Source organism: Boleophthalmus pectinirostris, unplaced genomic scaffold (genome assembly GCF_026225935.1).
Source record: "Boleophthalmus pectinirostris isolate CB_2022bp ecotype Guang Dong unplaced genomic scaffold, ASM2622593v1 HiC_scaffold_15, whole genome shotgun sequence".
NCBI classification, from domain to species: domain Eukaryota; kingdom Metazoa; phylum Chordata; class Actinopteri; order Gobiiformes; family Gobiidae; genus Boleophthalmus; species Boleophthalmus pectinirostris.
The window spans coordinates 26,654,040-26,679,371 of NW_026571070.1; the positions used below are offsets into that span (position 1 = coordinate 26,654,040).

The window sequence follows — 25,332 nt, forward strand, 5'->3', positions numbered from 1 at the left end:
GTGGCACCGCTCCCTCCACAATCTGATAAGGCCCCCCTCTGTGAGTTTGAACCCCTGATCACATAACGCACATCACTCAGGTACAGGGCGTTAAGTGCTTTAAGGTCTGTATTATTACATTACATACATTGTTGTGTAGTAATTTAACTGAGTCGGCCTATATTGATATTTAGCAGTGATATCACACTGGGGGTGTTCTGCATGTATCTCTGTGGTGAAATGTTTAGGAAACACAATGCAATGAAAAAATACAAAAGAGAGATGACTACAATTGTCATCAACATTACCATTATCAATAATGCACAGGGGCAGGAGGAGCGAATGAAAGCTAGAAAAGCCACAGTTACAACAGCACATAACAGACAGAAAAGGGCACAATTTAGATCAGTTTTGACTCCACAAAAGCCTTCTCTGATCCACAAGGAGCAAAACAGTCTTTACATTATCACAGTATGAGTTGTTCATACAAAAGTCCCAAACGCATGGTTCTTGTACGAGCACAGAGAAGGTGGATTCAGTTGTTCTTACAAGAGTCGGCAGCTTGTAATAGTTTGGTGAGTGAGTTTTTACCACAGAGAGAGAAGAGGAAGAAGAAAAGAGCAAAAGCTGTTGAGAGCAGAGACAGATAAGAAAAATGAGGGGACAGGAGACCCTAACAGTTAAAAGAGGCCATATAAGACCTGATTCAAAATATACTAGTAGTAGTAAGGCTATATTGGCTTATTTGCAACACAGCACCAGTCTGTGTAAGGCCGCAGACAAAACAAAAAACACAACATACCATATTTTTCAGACTATAAGGCACATTTAAAACTTTTAATTTTCTCAAAAATCGACAGTGCACCTCATGTTGCTCAAAAATCTGTCACAATGTTTTGGTACGACTTTGGTAAGATACAAAGCCGCACCGCTTGATGGATTCTCTGAGCTTTAGCTACTGCAGTCAGGAGCCTCATGGAGTAAAGCTGCATTTATGATCCTTAGTCCGACAAAAACTGACTGCATCAGCGCACAAGTGGCGAGCAATTTTTTCAGCACTAGTCATGTGATTTTAAGATTAGTTTCTGTAAAAAGTAAACAAATGTGCACAAAGCTGCATTAAACACATTATTATTCAAGGTGTATTTGAGTCCTCCTTGTAGAAAATAATAAAAAAAAAACTTGAATGATCCACCCACATTCACATTTATAACACACATTCACCAAGACAGGGAGGCAACGCCGAGCGAGTTACGCCATGATCTGCCAATGGATCGTGGACGCCTGGACTAAGGGATCAGTCTCAAGTGTCGTCCATTTGTTTCGCTTAATGCACCTTATAGTCTGAAAAATATAGTACATATTTGGTTAAATTGAATAAAAGTGTAGGCACCAGAATACAGAAGGACGCCCGTACCCCCTGTGGTCACAATGATTATTACATGCATATTTATTCAAGACAAAATTCTTAAATCCAGACCTGATACTGTCTCTTCTCTCTACTCCCATCATCATATACGCAACTGGCAACGACGGTGAGGTGCTGCCCAAGAGCACAACAGCAGTAATCAAACAGCCAACCTTTCACTCAGCGTCTTGAGCCACTGCAAAAGAAAAATTGTATTCTGTCAACTGGACAAAAGTTTGTTTTTAGAGTCTCATCCAGGCGGCTTCTTCAGTTCTGAGAGAAACTTTTGTCCGGTTGACAGAATGAAATTTTTAGCTCACACCTGGAGGACTGAGGGACTACACGGGCTGCTGTAGTGCTTTTGAATGAACGTGTTTGTACGATATTGTGATTTTATTCATTTATTTTTCAGAAACTAACTTTGATTTCTCAGATTTCTCACCCAGTTTTTGTCATTGACTGTCAAAGTTTGTTTTCCATACAACTGTAGCCCATCTTCATCTTATTATTGTCCTGATATGATTTGACACTGCAGATCAGAACAACAATGGATTTTAGCTTTTCTCAATGCATGTCAAATGAAAACAGCTACAAATATCTGTTGAACAAAAATCTGCAGAATTCTTTATCAAAATCACAGCATTTGACACTTTAAAGGGTTTTTGGATCAATGTTATAATGTTTTCTCATCACAAACAGACCTGGAGTATTGTTTTGTTTCATTTACTCATGTTTAACACACAGACTCTGCTTAAATTCCTTTGTTCCACCTTGTGATGTCATGTGGCAATACAGGAAGTGCTCCACTATGTTTTTAAACTCCACATACCTTCACTAGAATCATTTGGATGATTTCAGCCCTGGAATTGCCAATCTCTACTGAACTAAAGGTAAAAGTTAAATTCTAAAACTACGGCTACATGACATCACAAGGTGGAACAGAGCATTTTGAGCTTTGTAGATGTGGACAGAGGATCACGCAAACATGTGTGAATGAAACAAAACACAACTACATGTATGTTTTAATGAGGTAACCACTGGAGGTCTGCGTAGGACAGAATTTTCAGTCCCACTCCCGCCCGCTCCCGCAAAGAATTGTAATTTTCTTCTTTCTTTTTCCTGCCCGCATCTGCGATATTTTGTCCCGCGCCCGCCCGCAAGTCCCGCAGGACGGGAACCTTTGCTTTCTTAAGCTCTATCAAACACAGGGAAGCGAAAGGAATTGGGCTGCGTATGGGAGGAGGCGTGGTGGGTGGTTCTGCTGCATGGTTAAATCCTGGCTAAATCCTGTTTTAGTCCTGTTTTTAGACCTGGTTTAGTCCTGGTTTAGTTCTGGTTTAGTGGCACAGCCCGTACGGGCTGGGGGGACTCTGCGCACGGCGTACGGGACGGGGACTGGGCGACTCTCCGTGCGGTGGAGGGGGAATGGTCTGCTGCTTAAAATGTTTTTATTAATGCCAAAGAAAATATCCAGCACAAATGATGCATGATAGGCGTACATTCATCATTTGTATATTTTGCTTTGCACTCATATTTAATTTGCAGGACTGCAGTTTATCATTCCACCCGCCTGCTCCCGCGTTGTGTAGTCTCGCTCCTGCCCGTGCCCGCAGTGAGCTTTCAAAATGTGTCCCGCACCGCACTGTTTTGCGTCCCGCAGGACCGGCGGGAGGCCTCTAGTAACCACATTATAACATGGCTTAAAGGTCACAAGAGTCACTTCAACTTTCTATTTGGAATGCCACTTCCAGAAAGTTTTGCAGTGCCATGTTAAATGTCTAAAAGTTGTGTGTTTTTCATACTACTCTAGTCCATCTCCATGATCCTAGTATCATTCTGATATAATTTGGCACCTGATATTAGAACCTTTATCAGAACATTAAGCACTGGCGTTCACTCCCCCTCTGTTCCCAAACACCCTGAGTCTGTCATCTCTGTACCTCTGCTGTGGATGGATTTCAGCTTCTGTCAATAAATGTCAAATGAAAACAGCTAGAAAAATCTGTTGAACATAAATCTGCAAAATTCTTTATCAGACTCACATCTGACACTTTAATGGACCCAAAGTGCTATGTCTGAAATACTGTAATAATCATCCCTAAAACAGTTTATCGGCATGTGATAAAATAAGTTCTGATGCTAAATGAACATTAGTGAGTGGATACATCTTAATGATCGATATGTGTTAAATGCAGGTGAGTGTGTAAATGAGGAGAAGAAACGTCTCAAACTTCAGTAGCCGCACATCCACGTACACCTGATTGACACAACTAACCCCGCCTCTGGGAGAGCTTGAAATCTGCTGAAATCCTACAAGACATTGACATGATGCCAGACAAAACAGACAGGAGCGCGAAGTGACGCAGTCTGATAATCCCTCTATAGATCTTTACGGGCTGAGGCCTTCAGGGGAGGAGGTGCAAGAGCGAGACAGACAGGTGGAAGAGGTGATGCGGCGAGGAAGATGCTCGTTTGATTGTGTTTTGAACAGTTATTTTGCGCTTCATGCACACACCCTCTTCATGGAAAACACACGAAGAATCTGATGCAGCTTTTGTACCTGTGGCTTTAGACATGTGCGGCCTATGTATGTACACATTTCTTTTAAAATTTTGTTGATGTGGAATCAGGTGTGCTCAACTGTTCGGAAATTACTATACTTATTTTTTTATACTCTCCATTTTTAAAGCTGGTACTTCAGGACTTTTTACTTAAAGCGAACATCATGTAAAATAGATTTTTCAATATTGGTGCATTTGTAGGCTACCCTTTAAAACGTGTGTAGGCCTAAAATGTCACATTTGAAAGATACCAGAATACAGTAAAAAATATGTAATTTATCTAAAATTTCCTGGAAGAGGAGTTGGACCCCCATAACCACCGTGAAGATATTGATTATTACATGGATTATTACATGATTATTATATATTATTATTACGTCTTTCCTTCAGTGAGCTACCTTTACAAAACAAACAAGCCATCGAGCCACTCATTTTCGCTGCCACAAGAAATTAAGACAGTTGTAAGAAAGACGGTGAGCCTTTGGGTAGAGTTGGATGCCGATAAAACATAAACCATTGTCCATTTATTAGTGCACAAAGTTGGGTTTCAAAATTATACATTTACAATGGCAATAGTCATGTTATTAACCAAATTTTTGTTATTCAGCATAATGGTATAATTTCAAAATACCTTGGCGAGCTACTTGGATGGAAGTGGAGAGTTACTGGTAGCTCCCAAGCTACAGGTTGGAGACCCCTGTCCTAGCACCACCCCTAATGCTGTCTCTCTACTCCCATCATCTGATACACCATCACACCTTGACAAGAACAGTGAGGTGCTACCCAAGGGCACAACTACAGCTAAAGGACATTAAAATTTTGGTTGTTTTATATAGCACTGAAAATTAAATTCATGTGGAAAGAGTGTTGTCTAAAAGTGTACAGTCCATCTCCGTGCTAGTGTTGTTCTGATATGATGAGGCGCCTCATATCAGAAGCTCAGTGCCCACATTAGCCCTGGCGTTGACTCCCCCTCTGCTCCCGTACTCCCCTTACCTCCTGATTCGTGTCCCAGCCTGAGTCACCTCTATAGCTCTGCCGCTGTGGATGGATTTCAAGGCGAGCTGTGCGTCTGCTGTCTGTCAGACGTGTTATTGCGCCTCAGAGGGAGAGTGGGAGAGGACAATACTTAAGACCAGGAACAGAGCGTGTCACTTGTCAGCCGAGTCTGAAAAGCCATTCTGAAGGAGCTTTTGGGGACAGACGTGTTGGTCTTAAAAGCGCAGCAAAACTCCGTCCAACGCTAGCTTTCTTTTCTCTCTTTTCAGTCGTGTTTCGGAGAGTAAGTTCCGTGGCGTACTACTGTAAACACCGCAGGCAGAGAAGGACAAAACGCCGTCTCCTTTACCCTGTTTTTCCTTGCAATAATATTAGGACAGTCAATTGTCTTAAAATGTCAACGCTTGGCCATGTTATGGACAGTAAAACTCAAAAGCTCAAACGAGGAGTCAGCATGAATTGTGACCATCAAGAAATTACTAAAGGCACTGTAGCTGTTTGAAAAGCGTGAAAAACAGAACTAGTTCATTTTCAGTGGTTTGCAGTGTAGGGCTGTCACGGTTAGGGAATTTCTCCTGTGGTGCGGTATAGCGCTCCATCCCCCCGCCCCCATTCCCTGGAGTTACAATATGTCCAGCGGTACTGAAAACTCTCTCCGATGATGCGCAGATGCACATGTACCTTCGTTGTCGCACGGATATAGTATGTGTAGCCTGGGAGAAGTAACATTTGGCTTTGGAATAAGTGCCGCTGCATCTCTCCAGCTCTGATTGTGGCAGATCGGTGCAGGACTCTGACCCGAGCTGCCACAGTGAGAGTCAGGTACCCCCAGACTTAAGAGAGCAGGGTGTTCACAAAGCATGATCAGGTGACGGCTACGTTTACCTCCATGTGGTGTGGAGCTCTGCAATGGTCCTTTCACCTGCAGTCACCCGACGGTCTACGTGGGCGCACCTTAGTCCTGGGTTAGTCCTGGATTAGTCCTGGGTTAGTCCTGGGTTAGTCCTGGGTTATCACGGGCAAGGGCGGTAACGGGTGGAATGTTAGCGGGTACGGGCGGGTGCGGGTCTCTGGGTCCGGTCATGTTGGTCATGTGCTTTGATCACGGTGGCCCAACATGCACCGCGGTGGACCTCTTAGTACCACGGTGATTCATTTTTGCGGTTATTGCGACAGCCCTATTGCAGTGTTCCAAAGTTGTTCCATACCTAACGCAGAGCATCCTAATTATTCACCATGACGAGTTTATAAGTGCCTTTTGCAACTTTCACAGACCAGAGTAGAGTTTTCGGCTAAGAAAGGCCTCAGATGGGCGACAGCTGTGAATACCAGGTGCCGCAGCGAGGCACCAGAGGCAAAAACTGTTGAACTGTTGTTGTGTCCTTGGGCGAGACACTTCACCCACATTGTCTAGTATGAATTTGGTGTGTGTTTGCGTTGGTTGGTGGGACTGACGGTGCAGATTGGCAGCCTCGCTTCTGTCAGTGTGTCCCAGAACAGCTGTGGCTACAATGGGCTCTATTCACACTTGGAAGACATTTGGAAACGTGGAATCTTTGGCCTCTGCTGGCTAGAGATGTAACGATATCCAAATCTCAAGGTACCATATTTTCACGATATACATCTCACGGTACGGTATTTATTGTGATATTTTGTGGAGCGTAACAAAATTGTGAATATGCTACTTTTGCCTCTTAAAATGCCTTGACAAGACTTAATTCAAAAAGCAAACATTTAAAAGTGCTTAGAACTGTTATTTCTACAAGTCGTTTTAGCTATTGTTGCACCATAACAATGAATTTACGCAAAGAAACTTGATTCAAACTTGTAAATCGATATACTGTGATATTATTGAGAGACTTTTGACAATACGATATCACGATATTTTGGTTATTGTTACACTGTTGGTGATAACAAAATCTGTGAAAACTGAAAAAAATGGCCCAGTTTTCTTCATCTAGATCTCATTGTATTCTTTCTTATTCTTTCTTACTTTAAAATTTGTCTCTTAATTAAAAAAAAAAAAAAAAGGAAAAAAATAAATTCATTGTAACGTTCCATTATGTTCGGCATCTCAACAGTTACAAGTGACACTGAAGACTGAAGACTTTTTGGCAAATAATAACACATCTGTATCTTGTAGTTTGTTGATTTTTTTCAATAAAAAATGTCATTTATATGAAATATTTACATTTGTATTTAAATAATTATAAGACGTATTTACATTTGCGACAGAATTTGCCACCGAACTTTCGTCAACTCGAAATCGAAAAGCTCGAAATCAAACAGTGACAGTCAACACACACGCAGAGTTCTGTAGTGCAGTTAAGGAAAGCAAAATGGTGAGTATGAAGAGTTGACAGAGAGTGCCGAGCTTTCAAAGAGTCAAACAGTGGACGCCCGATCATTTATTTTCTTCAGCGTAAGAACCATGCAGTTTGATATGTAAAGAAAGTGTGGCGATTTTCAAAGGATATAATCTGTGTCGTTAGGGTCATACAATTATGGCCCTCCATCACAGTCAAAAGCGATAATGTGGTCCCCAGAGAAAAAAAAAAAAATTGGTGACCCCTGCTGTAGAGTAAAGAGTGAATAATGCAAGCAGTTGTAAAGTGACTTTAAGCATCTGGAGAAGTGTTTTAATTGAATTGCATTGTTAATTCCACATTCTGTAGTGCTACTGACCGCTGCTCCTCTGCGCCTTCGGTCCCTCCTCCCAACACTAACACACAATTACTTAAGAATTTCCTTGATGGCCACACTCTTGCTTACTACTTTAAGTTTTACCATTTTAGTTTAAGCATCTATAACATGCACCGTCTTTGACATTTTAAGACAATTTACTATACTAATATTATTGCAATGAAAGAGCCTGTAAAGTAGATTGCCTTTTGTCATTCCTGTTAAAACTGTGCTTCTGTTGTCCACAAATAACTATCTCACGGCACCTTGGAGAAAATAGCAGTAATAAAATCAGCCTTCGGTGCGTCGTATATTTCCAGCAGGTTTGCTCCGTGTTGAATATATGGACGCTCCAAATGCCAGCGGTGCCACACTTCTCCACAAATGCGCCCGCGGTGTTTACAGTAACACAGCGGCCAACTATTACTCTAAAAAACACGTCCAAGAGAGGGAAGAGAAAGTCTCCGGAACTTAAACTGAGTAAATGCTCCATATAGATAAGTTTAATGCCAATGAAAATGAATGGCACGATGTATGGTGCATTCCAAACAAAACAAGGTGCAAGATGACTGTGTAACTTTCTGGTGAGTGTTGGCCACTGGTTTGTCTCCATGGGGATGTTATTGCTGGAATGTTCCACAGTATAACATTAAACTTATATACTGTGCGTTTATTCAATTACAGATACAAAATAAATGAATAAACAATAATAATAATAATAATAATATAATAGATTGAGTGGGGTCACCTCTCCACAGATTTGACCTGGTGGAGCCATTTGCTGTGTATTTGTCTCCATGATGATGGATCATTTTATTCTGTACTGTGGAAAATTACAGGTAAAGAAATGACATGTACATGGAAACGAGCAGGTGTCAAACCGTGAGCTGTAAAAGTTACACAAGTGCCCGTTTAAGTCTTATTTTGTATGTGTACATAAATTGTGCTTGATGAGAGTGGTCTACTATCCATGGATTCAAAATGATTCATAAATATTGAACAATGTGAAACTAAATATTGTTTGTTTTGAATGGTTAAACATCCCCCAAATGCTGCACATAACAGGAAGTTAAAAGTCATGAATAGGGCTGAATTCTTGGGTCATTTATGTATGTCATGTATGTACAATTTGTTCACTGAACGACCCTTATATTAGGCAAATTTTTTCGTCCCTATGTGACCTGTATCTGATCTTTTAATGACAGTCTGAACACAGATCTGATTTTGTCAAATGGGACCCAGGCCACTTGGATATGTGCTCCTGAAACCAATACATATCTGATCTTTTGACAATCGGATGTGACTTCAGTTTGAACGGCCAGGTCACATTCATCCCACCTACACATCATCAACAAGCAACAAACGTCACACAAACATCACACAAATGTCACACGGAAACTGGAAGAGAACCACCACCCTTGGCTGCGACTCTTCACCCACATGTTCCTTTCTGCTGTCACTGCCCCACAAAACGCCATGGCTAAAAAACTCGTCCTTCTCCTTCTCAATCTCTTCCTTAAAACAAATAAGCTGTACATGTTCTGGCTCTGGTACAACAGCAACTTTAAAATGTCCAGGTGCTCAGTGCTCACGTCCATGTTCAGACTGTTCAGACAGATGTCGTCGTGTCCTCCAATGCACATGTGGGACACTTTTGGGTGTTTAATGTTCACACTGAAGATCACATCCAAGTCACATTTAATTGAAAATGTGAACGACCTCACAAAAAAGTTGTATTTTACAAAAAAAAATCCGAATTGAGCATTAAGCCCTGCAGTCTGAACACAGCCTTTGGGCTAAAGTTCACTAATACAGAATAGCCCATTTCAAATTTGCGACAAAAAAAGTGTTTCTTTCTTGACTTGAGTTAAAATTAAATTCAATGAGGTTTCAATCATTTTTTTGTATTCATATAAGCAGACAAGAACCATACTTTACACACACACACAAAAAAAACAGACAAAAAACAGATTTCATGCGTAAAAGATACACAAAAACAGGTTTGTTAAGACCACTTTTCACCATATTTCCTTATGCATAAATACATAATAAATACATTAAAAAAGCACAATCACATTATTACCAAAGAGAAAAACGGGTGCATGTCTTACCTTTGAATACAAAACATACAATACAATAGAATGCCTTTAGCCTGCTCTAGCTTATACATATTAATTAATGAATTCTCCGTTCCCCCTTATAGCTGCCTGTGGGGAAAGTCACCCTGTACAGTGAATCCATCCATCAGGCAGAACCAGAGGGCTGAGCTGTACCACACACTGCCCCGGGTCACACGCATTAGCCCATAGTGGAACAGGCATGCGTTTTAATGGTGACAAAGGCAATATCAAATCACACACTTACACACATAGACATTGTACCTCATTTTTACCGACTTAAAACGTGCAAAACTTATTCCTCATTTACCTTATGCATTCTGAGCGTCCTAATTATTCACCACGATGAGTTTATAAGAGCTTTTTACAACTTTCAGAGGCCATAGTGGAGTTTTGCCATCATGATAATGCTAAAAAACAACTAGCATGCTATCACACACTTCCTGATTATTGAACAGTAGGTATGGATGAGTTTGAAAATCTGGTATCCCGGCTTTAAATGAATGTATATTACACAAAACCATGTTATAATGTTGTTACCTCATCAAAAACATTCTCATAATTGTGTTTCAAGGGCGTAGGTTTGGTCTCAGCTTTGGTGTCTTATGAATTCTGTATTTTATGAATTCTTTCCGAAAACACACAGAGTCTGGGCAGGTCCAAAATAAGTGAGAGGTGGTTTCATTTTTCAGTTCGCAAAATGTACAATTTGTGTCCATTGCTCTTCTAAGATGATTCTTTTGTGGATAACAGTGATGTAGAAGTTTGTAGCAGATTTCCCTTTGCTTGTTGGTGATGAGATATTTGTGAGGTCATGTCCATAAATTTTTCCATGGAACATTGTCAATAGAGTTGGGCTGCTACGAGAGCACGAGTAGGGCTCTGTTCGGGAGGTGCACTTGTGGTGATAGTTGCTCTTTCTCCGCGGCAACTCATTATAATACAAGTTTAACTGAAAATGAAGCCGAGTAAGTTCCTTTTGAAACGTTGTTGGTTGCAGCGTTTTCACTCACGCCTGCTCAAGCCGCCATCTTCAGGTGCAGTTTAGGCTCCTGGCTCCACTAATGACATCACTCTGTTGCAGCCAATGAAATATCAGCATGGGTAACCCTGTCGTTATATCACTGATTACATCTCAGAACGTCTAATAAACAAAATGTGAACTAAAACATGTTCAATTAATACTAGTGAGTTTGGAAAAATTATCGGAATACATTTATATTTTTGTTTATTAAAATAAAATGGCAAATATTTGTAGGGACTATTTTGTTTTCCCCAAATATTGGTTGTGACATGTCCCCACCGTCCCTATACAAACCTACGCCCTTGTTGGGTTTTGTTTCATTCACACATGTTTGAGTAATCCTTTCTTATTAGTCTGTCTACATGTCCAAAGCTCAAAATGCTCCACTTTGTCATGTCATGTCATTTAGTGGTAGTTTTCAAGTTTAACAGCTTCCTTTTAGCTTTCGTAGAGATCGGCACTTCCAGGTCTCAAATCATCAAACGGTTTCAGTGAAGGTGTATGGATTTTCAAAACACAATGGAGCACTTTCACCGAGTTTTCTGGAAGAACACACAAACACACCTCCAGGTATATTGTTGAAGGGGAAACAACATAATATAAATCAGAAAGTAGTGTAATAGCGACATAAAGAAACATATTTCAGCATGAACTTTGGCACCTTACGACTTGTAGCAAAACCTTTATACTCTTGTACCATTACTGTAAATAAGGCAAGGCAAGGCAAGTTTATTTGTATAGCACAATTCGTACACAAAGTAATTCAAAGTGCTTTACAGAATAAGAAATACATTAAAATCATAATAAAAACAAATCAAAACATAAATAATCATGAAGATTAAAATAAAAAAGAGAGACATAAATTGGAGAGAAGAGTGCAGAATGAAATGAAAACCTTTCAGTTATATGCACAGTTAAACAGAAATGTTTTGAGCCTGGATTTAAACAGCGTCACAGAAGAGTCTGTCTCACATGTTCAGGAAGACTGTTCCAGGTTTTAGCTGCATGAACCTGAAACGCTGACTCCCCTTGTTTAGTTCTGACTCTGGGCACCAGCAGGAGGCCGGTCCCTGAGCTCCTCAGAGTGCGAGATGGTTCATATGACACTAACATGTCACAGATGTACTTTGGTGCTCGGCCATGGAGAGACTTGTACAAGCAGAGCTGCTTTAAAGTTTATTCTCTGAGGCACAGGAAGCCAGTGCAGAGACCTGAGCACAGGACTTATGTGCTCGTACTTCCTAGTTCGAGTAAGGACCCGAGCTGCAGCGTTCTGGATGTTCTGCAGCGTCTCACAGCTCGTTTGGAGAGACCAGTGAGCAGACCATTACAGTAGTCTAACCTACTGGAGACAAACGCATGGATAAGTTTCTCCAAGTCTGATTTAGACAGTAAACCTTTGATTTTTGCTATGTTTTTTAGATGGTAAAAGGCTGCAGATGTTATTGATTTGATGTGACTGTTAAAGTTCAAGTCTGAGTCCATTATTACCCCGAGATTTCTTGCCTGATAATAATAATAGTAAATAGTAATAATACTACTGAAATACAAAGCACAAGTCAACTTATCTACCTTCTGGAAGAGAAATTTCTTCCAAAAGGTATTGAATTAATTGTCATAACATTACTGTGAAGCCTCAAACCTGTCTAGTTACCAGGCATATATCTACAGTATTGTCAGTCCTGTTAGAAGCCAAGTGAAATTTAGATTCCCCTCCTCACTTCTCCATCAGAGTGTGAAGGCTTTTACACTAACCGTTCAAGGACATCCTAAAATCGGCTGGTAATTTCATTTTTATTTCTGGAACAATGTGCTATTTAACTCAATGTGTAAGAGTTTTAGGAGCAAACAACTGAAACTAAATGGACACTTGAATGACTAATACATAAAAAATATTGCAGTCAGTTAAATGCTATGTTTTATTTTTAATGTAATTCACTATGTAGCTTTGAATTTCTGCAAATAAGGTGTTATTGCTTAGTCTTGAAAGTTCCACGGTATGGCATTAAACTGATCTAGCATTTATTCAATTAAAGGAGTTTTGATGACTAAAATAATCCCTTGAAAAACTTGCATTTTTTTCTGTGAACAGGGTACTCTCTCCACAGCAGATTGACTTGGACTCGAGTCAGACTTGAGTCACTATTTTTAGGACTCGAGACTTGCTTGATGAAATGGACTAAGACTTGGGACTTGGACTTGGAAACCACAGAAGGAAGGAGCAAACGGGAGGGAGGCTTCAGGAGCAGACATCAGAGAAAAGAATCAAACTTTATTGGTCTCAGTGACTTGGGACTTGACTTGGACTTGAGGCCTGTGACTTAAAAAGACTTGAGAAGCACTTTTAAATTTGAATTCTTTCTATTTTGACCATAATGATTCACACTAAGATCTTGTCAAGACATTTAAAAATGAAAAAAATATTAAATTATTTTCTACAACTCTTATATACTCTATAAATTATTATAAATACTGTAACTATACTATGATTTTTTAAAGTACAATTTATCTTAAAATTCATATAAATTGCACAAATCTAAGCTGTATTTGGTACTTTGGTTTAAAGACTTGAAATGACTTGAAGCTCAAAGCAGACGACTTGGACTTGACTTGGACTTATGGGCCAGTGACTCGAGATTCACCTTGGATTTGCCTGTATTTGACTTGGGACTTGACTCGGACTTGAGGTTAAAGACTTGAGACTGGCTTGAGACTTGCAAAACAAAGACTTGGTCCCACCTCTGCTCCACAGATCTGACCTGTCTCCATGGAGATATGTTAAAGCTGTTGATTAGTTTGATTATTTTAAGAACATTTTAAAACTTTGTAAAACTTCAAATATAATTTTTACCTTTTGTGTAAATTCTTCTGTTCTAATCATTCAAAGTAAATTAAATATGTCATTTTCATCGGTTAAAGTGTGTATAAAGTGTCTGTGTTTTTTGTTTTTTTTATCATTCTTTCATTTTACTTAATTTTGTGGGATAATACTGGTTTCTAAGTGTTAGTTTCACACAAATCAACTTGTGAAAAAAAAAAACCTGATAAAATATGGTGTTATAAAATATATTGACAACATCACGCCAGCAAGAATTTTATCCAAAAGTTAGGCGCAGGTTTGACTTGAGAAGCACTTTTAAATCTGAATTCTTTCTATTCTGACCATAATGATTCACATTAAGATCTTGTCAAGACATTTAAAAAGGAATGAGTAACTAAATTAATTTCTACCACTCTTATATACTCTACAAATACTCATAAATACTGTAAATATACTATGATTTTTTAAAGTACAATTTAGTTTAAAATTCATATAAATTGCAAAAATCTAAGCTTTATTTGGTACTTTGGTTTAAAGACTTGAAATGACTTGAAGCTCAAAGCAGACGACTTGGACTTGACTTGGACTTATGGGTCAGTGACTCAAGACTCAGCTTGGATTTGCCTGTATTTGATTATGGACTTGACTCGGACTTGAGGTTAAAGCCTTGAGACTTACTTGACACTTGCAAAACAAAGACTTGGTCCCACCTCTGCTCCACAGATCTGACCCGTAAACTGTTTCCACGGAGACAGATATGTTTAAAGCACATTCCAGGCAAAACTATCATATCTTCATGGAAATGAGAAATGGGTTTAAGTTGATTAGTTAAAGAAAATGTAAAAAACTTTGTAAAACTTCAAATACAACTTTTACCTCTTGTGTATTCAATTCTTCAGTTCTAATCATGCAAAGTAAATTAAATAGGTAATCTTCTTTGGTTAAAGTGTGTTTAAAGTGTGATTTCTTTTTAAATTTTTTTAATCATTCTTACATTTTACTTAATTTTGTGGAATAATACTGGTTTCTAAGTGTTAGTTTCACACCAATCAACTTGTGAAAAAAAAGTTGAAAAAATATGGTGTTCTAAAATATACTGACAACATCACGCCAGGAAGAATTTCATCCAAAAGTTAGAGGTCTTAAAGGTTTGCGGTCTGATACTTTAAACATTCAACAAAATAAAGGTGTTTTCTTGTCTTTTTATTTGTCAAATAATAATTTCCGTGGACAGGAAGAGTCTTGGCCAAGTACTGTTAGGTAACAGTCATTGGCCGCGTCTCAATTCTCTTTCCTCGCTTCCTTCTCCTTGATTCCTCGACTCGATCCTCCATTTTTTAGCTGTCAATCAAACGTGTCATATTAAGCGGTGTCCTAGAGAAAACCACGGAAGGAAGGAGTAAACACGAGGGAGTCTTCAGGAGCAGACATCAGAGAAAAGAATCAAACTTTATTGGTCTCAGTGAGGAGTTTATATCCTCCATCCTCCCTGTGTCTCCTCTGTGGGTGGGACTGTGGGACTCTCTCACCCATTTAATGCAGAATCGAGGAGAGGAATCAAAGAGACGGAAGCGAGGAAAGAGAAATGAGACGTGGCCATTGAGTTCTTTAGTTAGATGACACGATTTCCAACCTGGGAGTAAAGTTTTAAACCGTAAAAAAGTCCAAACTGGGAAAACAAATGTGAAATCTTTAGCAAAATCTTAAAGAGGGGGTATTAACTGCTATCTAGGGATGTAAAAATAACCGAAATACCGTGATATTGTATCGTCAAAGTTCTCACAATAATATCGTTGACCATCACAATATATCAAATTGCAAGTCTCTTTGCTTAAATTAAAGGTTGTATAGAGGATTTTTTTAAGGAAAGAGAAATCCAGCGACAGTCCTTTTTCAAATGTAATGCACGCGTGACACCACCTTCCTCCTCCACAGCTCCCTCTAGAAATAATGTAGAGACCGACACCTCAGTTTTTAGATCCTTCGTCTGCTTCAGTCGCACAATCACTGAAAGGAATCTCCAAGAATCACCTCAGTTTGTCTTCGCTCCTTTTCTCCTTCTCTTCTTCTTTCAGCGACCTCAAAAACCGACTTTCTTTTGCGGCGAACTGGTCGTGGATTCTCGTCCGACGTCGCAACAAACTTTATGCGAACTGCGAGAGAGCCACAATTAGAAAAAGCCTCTAAGAACCGCTGCATAGTTACCTTAAAAACGTAGGGAGTTTGATTGACAACCTAACAGCCAATAGAAAATGAGGCAGCCTCGTTTTCTATTGGCTGATGTTTATCTGGCCTCAACACGTCCACAGTTGATAGATTTTCATTCTTTTTTTTTTTTTTGGTCATCATAATTACAAGGCTGCTGCGTCTCTGTAATGGTATTTTAAACTTTCATTGACAATTTGAAACAAACAAAAAATCCTCCATACAACCTTTAAGAGTTATGGTGCAGCAGGAGCTTAAAAAACGACAAAGAACTACATAGACCATGATCCTTCACTCCATTTCAGTGTAGACTACAAGAAGAAATAACAGTTCTAAACAATTGTTTTCAGTCTTAGTTCTTTGGAGTCTTGTCGAGGAAAAAGTAGCATAACAACAGTTTTAGCCTCCACAAAATATCGCAATAAATATCGTAACGTGAGATGTATATCGTGAAAATATCATACAGTGAGATTTGGATATTGTTACATCCCTAATCGTGAGCCTCCCCACCATATCGTGAGTTTTCGCACGATATCGCAATAAATATCGTACGTGAGGTTCGTATCGTGACACTTGCATATCGTTACACCCCTACTGCTAACATATACCATATTTAGATCACCATGTTACATTTTATTGTTTTGAAAATGTTATATTTGCCAAAAACAGCATATTAACGTGCTTTATAAGTTTTGTTCCATTTGCTTTCCATGCTGAGTACTTAACCCTTCAGAGCACTATCACAGTACAATCAGCTAATGAAATTACTGCACATCGCATCAGGTTTGTAAAGTTGTTGTGTACAGTTTTGTATCATGCTTTTGTATATACCGTATTTTCTGCACTATTAGGCGCTCTGGATTATAAAACGCACTGTCATAGAATGGTCTATTTTCAAACTTTTTTCACAAATAAACCACACAGGACTTTAAACGAAACACAACAGTTCGATGGGTCAGTCGGATTTTCTTTTTTCATTGTTGACAAAAGCGCGCGTTGCATGCTGGGAATTATTTTGGTCGGCGGCAATAAACACTAATTCAATATGACGGACGGAGTGAGAAATATATATTGATCCACTCTAACGGCAGAGGACCGAAGACGATTTGACCAGAAATTGGTCATAAGCATCGATGGACGCCAAGTCACCCTTTTCAACCCCGATAAAGCCTGGACCAAACCAAATTTCTGGTCAGAATCGCCAACTACCTGGACAAATATTCACTTGGGCGATATCCACAATGACTTTGTGGAAACTCCTGGACCATTCACAGCAGAAAAGATGAAAACCTCCAAGAGTCTCGATGTGTTGTTGAACTTGTTGGAGTCCACGGTTTGTTAGGATCTTCTACGTTTGCTCTGCGAATGTTTGAAAGCCGTTTAATTCACCGTTAGCGGTTCTTTTCACTCGGAATACGAAAAAGACATTTTCCTTCTTCCGTGCTTCTATTTGTGCATCCGATAATGCAGCAGGAATTTACCATTATCGGGGATAAATATGCGAGGTTACGCACTGTGTTTGACCGCTATCGTGTTTCTTGCCTCCGACCAAAATATTTCCCAGCATGCAACGCGGGCTTTTAATAACAATGACATCAGCTGAGACTTGCCTATTGTTGGCGTGTTCACAGTGACTCTGTTGTAGCTCAGAGTGGCACATTGCACTCGCTTTTTCGGTTCATTCCTCCGTTCCGTTCCTCGTCGGCGTGGAGTGATGAGTGTGGCTGCGGGTGTTTGTCGCTGCGGGTGTTTGTCGCTGCGCGGTCGCTGTCTGCTCCGTGCGTGTTTGCGTACGCTGCAGGTGGTGCGGCTTTGTAGTTTAGTGAAGTCGCGCTGGGACACCCAAGTGGATTCGTGTATAGGGCGCTCTGGATTGCCGAGTGCACGTTTTTTGATGGGGTTGGAGGCTTATGAGTGCGCCCGATAGTCCGGAAAATATGGTATTTATGGAGAATTGTCGAGTGTGAGCATGGATGGCGTCAGTTTGTGAGCAGAGCCTTGTTTAACCTTGTATAGCTGAGCCTAAAGAGGGTTCGAATAGTGCCCAGAAGAGATTGCTAGATTACTCAAACATGCATGGACGACATCTAAAACCTCTTCAGGCATGTTTTTGTGAGGGAACAACATTGTAACACGGTAGAAAGCTCCAAAAAAAAAGTCAATTTTTCCTAACACCCCCTCTTTAAGAACACTTCAGCGTACATTTGCAGAAGTCCAAACAGCAGGCCTCGGTGCATACTATTAGAGCAGCTTGTTCGCTCACATAGTAAAATATGTGAGAGAACCTGGTAAACAAGATGCAGCATGTCCCAGCCACATTTCCTGAGCTTTAGACATGAGTCCTCTCATTGCCAGAGCTTCCTTCCACTCACAAAACATATCTACATGCACTCAGCCGACCATCTGTGCGTCTAACACCCAAATATTAACATTAACTCACAGATTTTTGAATGTTTACTTCTCATAACTTGAATCTAGACTTGTGGAGAGTCTTTTCAATTGGAAATTTACATGTACAATATGGAAGGTAGGTAGGAATGGCCTGTCACCTGCATGATTCCATGGAAATAGAGACACACCGAACATTCTCTTTGTTCCGACTTTAAATCCTCGATCTCGGGAATCGTTACCAACAGAGAATGTATGGCTCTTTGCTGATTGGCTGGTGCCTGAACTCGCACTTCTGGGGTTCTTGCAAACCATCTAGTGTATTCCGATTCCTGACCTAGTCGCTGGAGAGAAATGAAATTGAGTGGATGCACTTGGTGGCGCCAACCTGGCTAGAAGTCGAAGCCAAAGTAATAAAATTTCTAGCAGGAGTAAAAGTCTGGTTTGTGGAGATGCAAGGTCACAGTAAGGATGCATTTTTTATAATTTTTTTTTCTGTACTATATATATATATATATATATATATATATATATATATATATATATATATATTATAGAGTTCTTGGCTAAAAGTTGCATACTGTGTCCTAAAGTGTAGCCCTGTAGCCCTGTAAGGATATTTATGGGTTTCAGATTACCATTATGCAACATTTTGTGGACTTTTTATCATTTCAAATCATTCAATCAACGGTGCTAATGTTGCATCATTCTGAAACGTACGTCAAACAAAATTTGCTATACATTCAGAGCTGTCGCATGGGCTATGAAAACAAGATAGCAGTGACAATTTGAAGAGAATGTTATATTATGAATTGTGATGAAATCAAAATCAGAAGTGGCCCAGAATCAGATCGTGTTGGTTCGATATAGTGCCAACTCCCTTTGAAAGTTACTTGAAACTTTTGAATCAATCTTTTAATCAATGCCAGTTAAGTGGATGTAGCCTATTAAACAACAGATTTTTGGCAATATTGGTTGGGTTTAGAAAAAAGGTCAAACTGATCATTAAATAAATCTGAAATTGTGATTAATGACAGAAACTTAATTAACCTCAACTGATTTAAGTACTGAAGTATTGCTAAAAGTATTTTTGCTCTTATTTGTGTCAGAGTCCTGCTCTGGTTAAATAGTTGCTGAAACGGGCGGGTTTTAATGTTCAGGAATTTTTCGGGCGGGTATGCGGGTACACATGGGTGGGTCAGGACTAAATAAGGACTAAACTAAGACTACACCAGGACTAATCTTGGACTTAAGAGAGAGAGATAACCCTGAGCCCTTGGAGCAGTGTGTCTGCAAAGCGCGATCGAGTGACGGCTGTTCTTACCTCCATGAGGCGTGGAGATCTGTGCCGGTCCTTTCGCCTGTGGTCATGCGGCGCTCTACACGGGCGCACCTCCGAGCCTGTCCCGACAGTGAGTCCTGGTTCAGTTCTGATTTAGTCCTGGTTTAGTCCTGTTTTAGTCCTGGTTTAGTCCTGTTTTAGTCCAAGGTAAGTCCTGGTTTAGTCCTCCTAGTTCAGTCCTGGAATCAGTCCTGGTTAGTCTTGGGTTAGTCCTGGTTCAGTCTGTAGCATGTGTGTCTTGCAAAAGTTCTGCATCTCAATCAATGTTTCTTCTGCTCAGTAAATAATGCCTGTGAAGTGATAAAAGTCGAGTTGCGTCTGTGATTTTGTATTTGTACTGAAGAAAGCGTAAACATTTCTTTGATTTCGTGATTGTAATTCTTGAAGTCGTAACTTTTCGATTCGTATTCTGATGGCTGCTATCACGGGCACAGGTGGGTAACATGTAGAATGTTAATAGGTCCAGGCACGTACAAGTTTAACTTTGATAAAATCACGGGTTAAGGGGCAGGTGCAGTGCTGTACTGCGCGGATGCGGGCAGGTGTGGGTCTCCAAAAATGGACCCGTACAGGACTCTGATTAGTGTTACTTTAAAATCACATACTTTGTCTACATCTTTAAAGCTCAAAATGCTCTGTTCTACCTTGTGATGTCATGAAACGGCGGTTTTCTTTTCTACCTTTTACCTTTTGTTCAACAGAGAAATTTGAAATTCCAGGTCTGAAATTATCCAAATGATTCTACTGAAGGTTTATGCAATTGGAAAACACAATGAAGCACACTTGTATTACCACGTGGCAAGAGGCAACATAATGTTTTCCGTTTGAGAGAAAAAAATAAATATGCAGGATTTGTGTGAATGAAACAAAACACAACTCCAGTTATGTTTTTCATGAGGAAACAACATTATAACATAGATCAGAAATCAGTCAATCATTCAATCAATAATGGCTCTTTAACAACAATTTACAGTACATTTTTATTACGTAACCGTACATTTATTCCACTACTGTCCTCACCTGTGCTTAAACTTGACCTAGCCTTTATTTAACGTTCACAGTTAAACACTAATTAGCTTTCCACCTAAACGCACCATCCTCGTGTCTGTCCCATCGCTACGGGACAAGTACGCCCGCTCTCCCCTTCACTCTTTACGAACACTTTTACTTCAGGCTCTGTTACAACGCCGCGCACTTTGTCTTTTTTAGGTGTCGGTGGCGTGGTGATGAAGGGGCCACCGCTCTCCCTTTTGGCATGCACAGATGGGGCGCATAAGCTATTTCCCAGCGGAATTGGAATCAACAGATTGACGTTAGCGGAAAAGATGGTGCAAAGTGATCAGCGGGAGGCGAATGGAAACAATAGTGACGTCTGGGCTAAAAAAAAAGAAAAAAAAAAAATCGGAGATGCTTTTTTATCCCAGGGCAGAATGTGTCAGTGACAAGGAAATGTATTATAGTGGCAGTGTTTTAAGGCGAGGAGAAATTATGATGCTAAATGGTGACAGAGATAGACAGAAGGCGCGATTAGATGCCGAACGAGAAACTTGAATACTTAGCCGGCTATAATCGGAACTTTCAAATGGATGTTGGTATGCGAGTCTGATTTAAATGGTTTTGAATGTTTTTTGAATGCGCTGCTAGCTGTTATCTAATCTGATACACAGTTAAAGGTGCGTTGTGTAACTTGTCTGCTGGAAGGTCCGTCAAATGCTTTTCTTCAATGAGATGTTATTGCTTTGTCTGGAATGTTTTTCAGTATGGGGTCAAATCTTCATGGAGACTAAACCAGACCAAGTTACAGGTCAGATCTGCAGAGAGGCAACCCCACTCACAGTCAGAATACCTGTTTTTCTTTTTCTACCTGTAGTAGGGATATGCATGATTAGTCGACTAATCGATAATTGATTTTCGTCAAGAATTTTGTTGATCATGTTCATTTTTAATCGACAAATGTAGGTTGTTGTGTGTAGTGTAAGGAGATGAGGCTGCGTCTGACAGCACAAACACTGGAGTTGCGGTTTCACAGTCCCATGTTTGGGCTCTGGCACCTCCTTGCAGACACTGTACCACTCAGTGAGTGTGTTTACATGCACATCAGTGTCCCGGGTATGATCTTTTTTTTTTTGTGTATCCTGGTTTCGTCATGATACATGTAAACGCAGTATCCTGATTACTGCAACATAAAGTTGAGTGCACATGCCTCCAAAAGATAAACACTTTATAACCTTTTAATTAGAACAGCAGCCAAAATAAATAAAGTGAGGAACATAAATAAAGTGACTGAAATGACTGTTAAATAAAGAGCTGCACTAAACCTGCAAATGTACCATCTCTGAAAACATGAACAATCCCCAACATGACACACACACACACAGAACAGACTCACCATCATCATCATCATCATCATCATCATCCCTCTGTCACAGAGAGAACACTCATATTCCACTGAGTCAGGTCCTTTAGTCCAACAGAAGCTGAACCACATCAGCGCACAAAAGCAGAGCTGAGATGAGATGCCCATCCCTAACCTGTAGCGTTGCCATTCATAGAAACAAGGTAACAGACCCCCAACTGAAAAGTTCCACAGTGCACCTTTAAAGAGGGGGTATTTTACTTCTATGGGGTATGTTAACTTTTATTCTGTTGAAAATGCAATATTCACCAAAAACAACGTATTAAGATACAATTTTGATGCTCTGAGTCTCCCGTCCCTTTGTTCCTCGCGCTGTCACTCCTCCTTTAGAGCACTATCACATCACAATTAGCGATCATTCTGCTAATGAAACTATTGAACATCTCATTAGGTTTACAGTGTACAGTTTTGTATAGCACTTTTGTATATTTATGGAGAATTTTCGAGTGGGAGCTACCTGTAAGATTCTATCTTCATCAGGAAGGTTCAAATAGGACCTGGAAGAGATCACAAAATTTATGAAACATGCATGGATTATATGAAAGCCAAACTGGTTTGTAAAGTGAGTAAAAATTGACAAATTGACTAGGGATGTAAGAGTAACCGAAATATCGTGATATCGTATAGTCAGAAGTCTCACAATAATATCATGGGGCGTCCAATTCCTTTGTTTTTATAGTAGCAGTAGCTAATAAACATCAGTAACTACAGTGGTCCCTCGTTTATCGCGGGGGTTATGTTTTAAAAATAACCCTCAAGAGGAAAAATCCGCGAAGTAGCCAGCTTTATTTTTTACAATTATTATATCTGTTTTAAGGCTGTAAAACCTCTTACCACAAACTTTATACACTTTTCTCAGACAGGACAGTTACAACCCTTTTTGCATCCTTCTTAAAACTTTTTGCTGCTGTCGTCCTTTTGTTATTTTCCTCCTTCTTTATGTAACGAAGCTAAGATTAATTTATTCCATAACGGCGCCCTTCAGCCATGTAACTTCTACCTTCGTTCAACATGTCCAGAAGTCCACTTTTTTTGTGTGATGTTTAGCATCTTCCTCTGCCTTTTGGGTGTCGACATTGTGGGTTTTGTCGGGGAGAAAACTTGCAAACAAGCAGCACTTCAGAATCACACTGCTAGAGATCCAACATTTATGTAAATTTGGCAAACTGAACACATTCTGTACTGTACAGGAGACACGGCACGGAGGATGGTTTAATGGTTTCCCTTAGCCAATCAGGATGCAGCGGGAGGAACACAGTGTGCATTCATACGATGTAAAAAAAGCATGTAAAAAATCTACGAAACAGGAAGGCCGCGAAAGGTGAACTGCGTTATAGTGAGGGACGACTGTACATTTCCCATGATTCATTTCAGTGCAGACATCATCAAGAACTGTTTTTTTTTTTTGAATTCTTGACATTATGACAGTAATAATTCACACCAAATTCTTGTCAGTGTATTTTAAAAGCAAAAAAGCATCCTATCTATAATTATACCAGCCTCTCCAAAATATCGCAATAAATATTGTACCGTGAGATGCATATCGTGACAAATATCTTATCGAGAGATTTGGATATCGTTATATCCCTTAAACTGACCTATCCTTTCTAAACTTTTGGGACATCTTGGACTTTCTCACTGTATTACTTAAAATAGTGTGTGTGAACAAAAAACAAGTTCAAGCTTCTTTATGTGTGTTTTTTTTTTTATGATTCCACCAGCTTGTGTTAGATTTGCGCTGTGTAACTTTTTGGTTGGGAGTCCGTCGCCTGCCTGTTTCTATGGATACGCCATTGCTCTGCCTGGAATGTTCCACAGTCTGACATTAAACTATTCTACCTCATGTTTATTCAGTTACATGTGGTTTTATAGCTCAAAAATACCTAGAAAAACGGGCATTCTGACTGAGTGGGGTTGCCTCTCCACAGATCTGACCTGTAACTTGGTCTGGATTAGTCTCCAGGACGATAGAAAGGTTTATAAATCTCCATGGAGAAAATCATTTGATGGACCCTCCACCAGAAAAGTTGCGCAATGCACGTTTAAACTTAGTGAAATAGTTAAAATCAGGCTAAAAACCGTAACTTGAGATGCTTTTATAGCTGGTCTCACATGTCTGCACATTTCTTTCCAATCCACAAATCTTCTACCATCATAATCGGGTGCTATCAAACTAAATCAAATTCAGTCTACTCTAAAACTGAAGCCATTTTCTTCTTGGCCCTTCGCTAACCTTGCCTGATAGAGAAAAATAAATTGAAAGGACTTGGCTTATGAAAAGGTACACAAAAGCATCTTTCTGTGTCTTGACCTGTCGGAAACTCCATTTTGAACTTTTCCTCGGATCAAACAAAGCGTATTTGATGTTGCCTATTGCTTACTTTCACAACCCAATTAAAAAACAGGACAAAGCGTGACATTTTTTATTTTGTGTTGTAAAAAATGACGCATTGTTGAGGTAAAATTGACCGACTGATGAATCTAATAGTTTGAAACACACTCAATTTCTTCTTTCAAAAGGACTTTTCTTCCTTGTCCCCCATTTTCTGCTCCTTCACGCTGAATGGGTCACGCGCCCTGTTGATATGACAACTCCCTCCGCATTTAGCTCTGTTTGACTCGGCTGTGGCGCGTTGCCGTGGAAACTAATGAAGGGCTGTCTCCCCGCAGGAACCATGGTGGTACAAGTGGCAGCCACAGATGCGGACGACCCCACCTACGGGAACAGTGCCAGGGTGGTCTACAGCATCATTCACGGGCAGCCGTACTTCTCCGTGGAGCCCAAGACGGGTACGTGGGCATGGTTTGAATCAATAATGAAATGTACAACTTTTTTGTTTTCGAATGTCAGTCACGATTTGCCCAAAAGTTCATGATGAGTGCAAATGCAAATTGGGGATTAATAGAGTTTTTCAGAAAAGTTTGGTGTTCTATTCAGGTGCTGTTGTGCCAGACATGACTAAAACAATAGTGGAAATAGAGGTGGGTAAGAAAAATACTGACAAAAATTATAATCTTTTTTTTTTTTTTTTTTTTTTTTTGGATGATCTAGAATGAATAATGATAACAAGCAATGTGCCTGTAAGTGTCTTGTGTGAGGTTCAAGTCTTGCCCAACACCTGAACAGACCACACCAAATGACAGAGATGAAATGAATTATAAAGAGCCTCAAGTGTTATAATTTTAATACAAGTGACAAGACAAATTGATTTAATAAAATTATTTTTGTTCACCTACTTATTCCAAATTATGCACGTAGAAGGGGTTCTAAGAGTTTCCCCCTGGAAAGTCTTGGGCAAATGATTGTCATTTCCTCCATTCTCATGTTTTTATAACTCAGCCACCTACAAAATAATCTTCATTCTTACAAGTCTTGGACTTCCTCTGACA

The 25,332-nt window shown here is 39.8% G+C and overlaps 1 protein-coding gene across 2 annotated transcripts in view; it reads left to right on the plus strand.

The window, feature by feature from the left end:
• cdh7a (cadherin 7a) overlaps positions 1 to 25,332 on the plus strand; it is a 406,174-nt gene that overhangs the window by 162,961 nt on the left and 217,881 nt on the right. The window contains exon 3 of one of the 2 annotated variants that reach the window (XM_020930759.2): positions 24,613 to 24,732. The exons of the other annotated variant lie outside the window; for it this stretch is intronic. Within the exon in view, the coding sequence (XP_020786418.2) occupies positions 24,613 to 24,732 (120 nt within the window). The remainder of the gene's footprint in view (positions 1 to 24,612; positions 24,733 to 25,332) is intronic. 2 annotated transcript variants of the gene reach the window in all.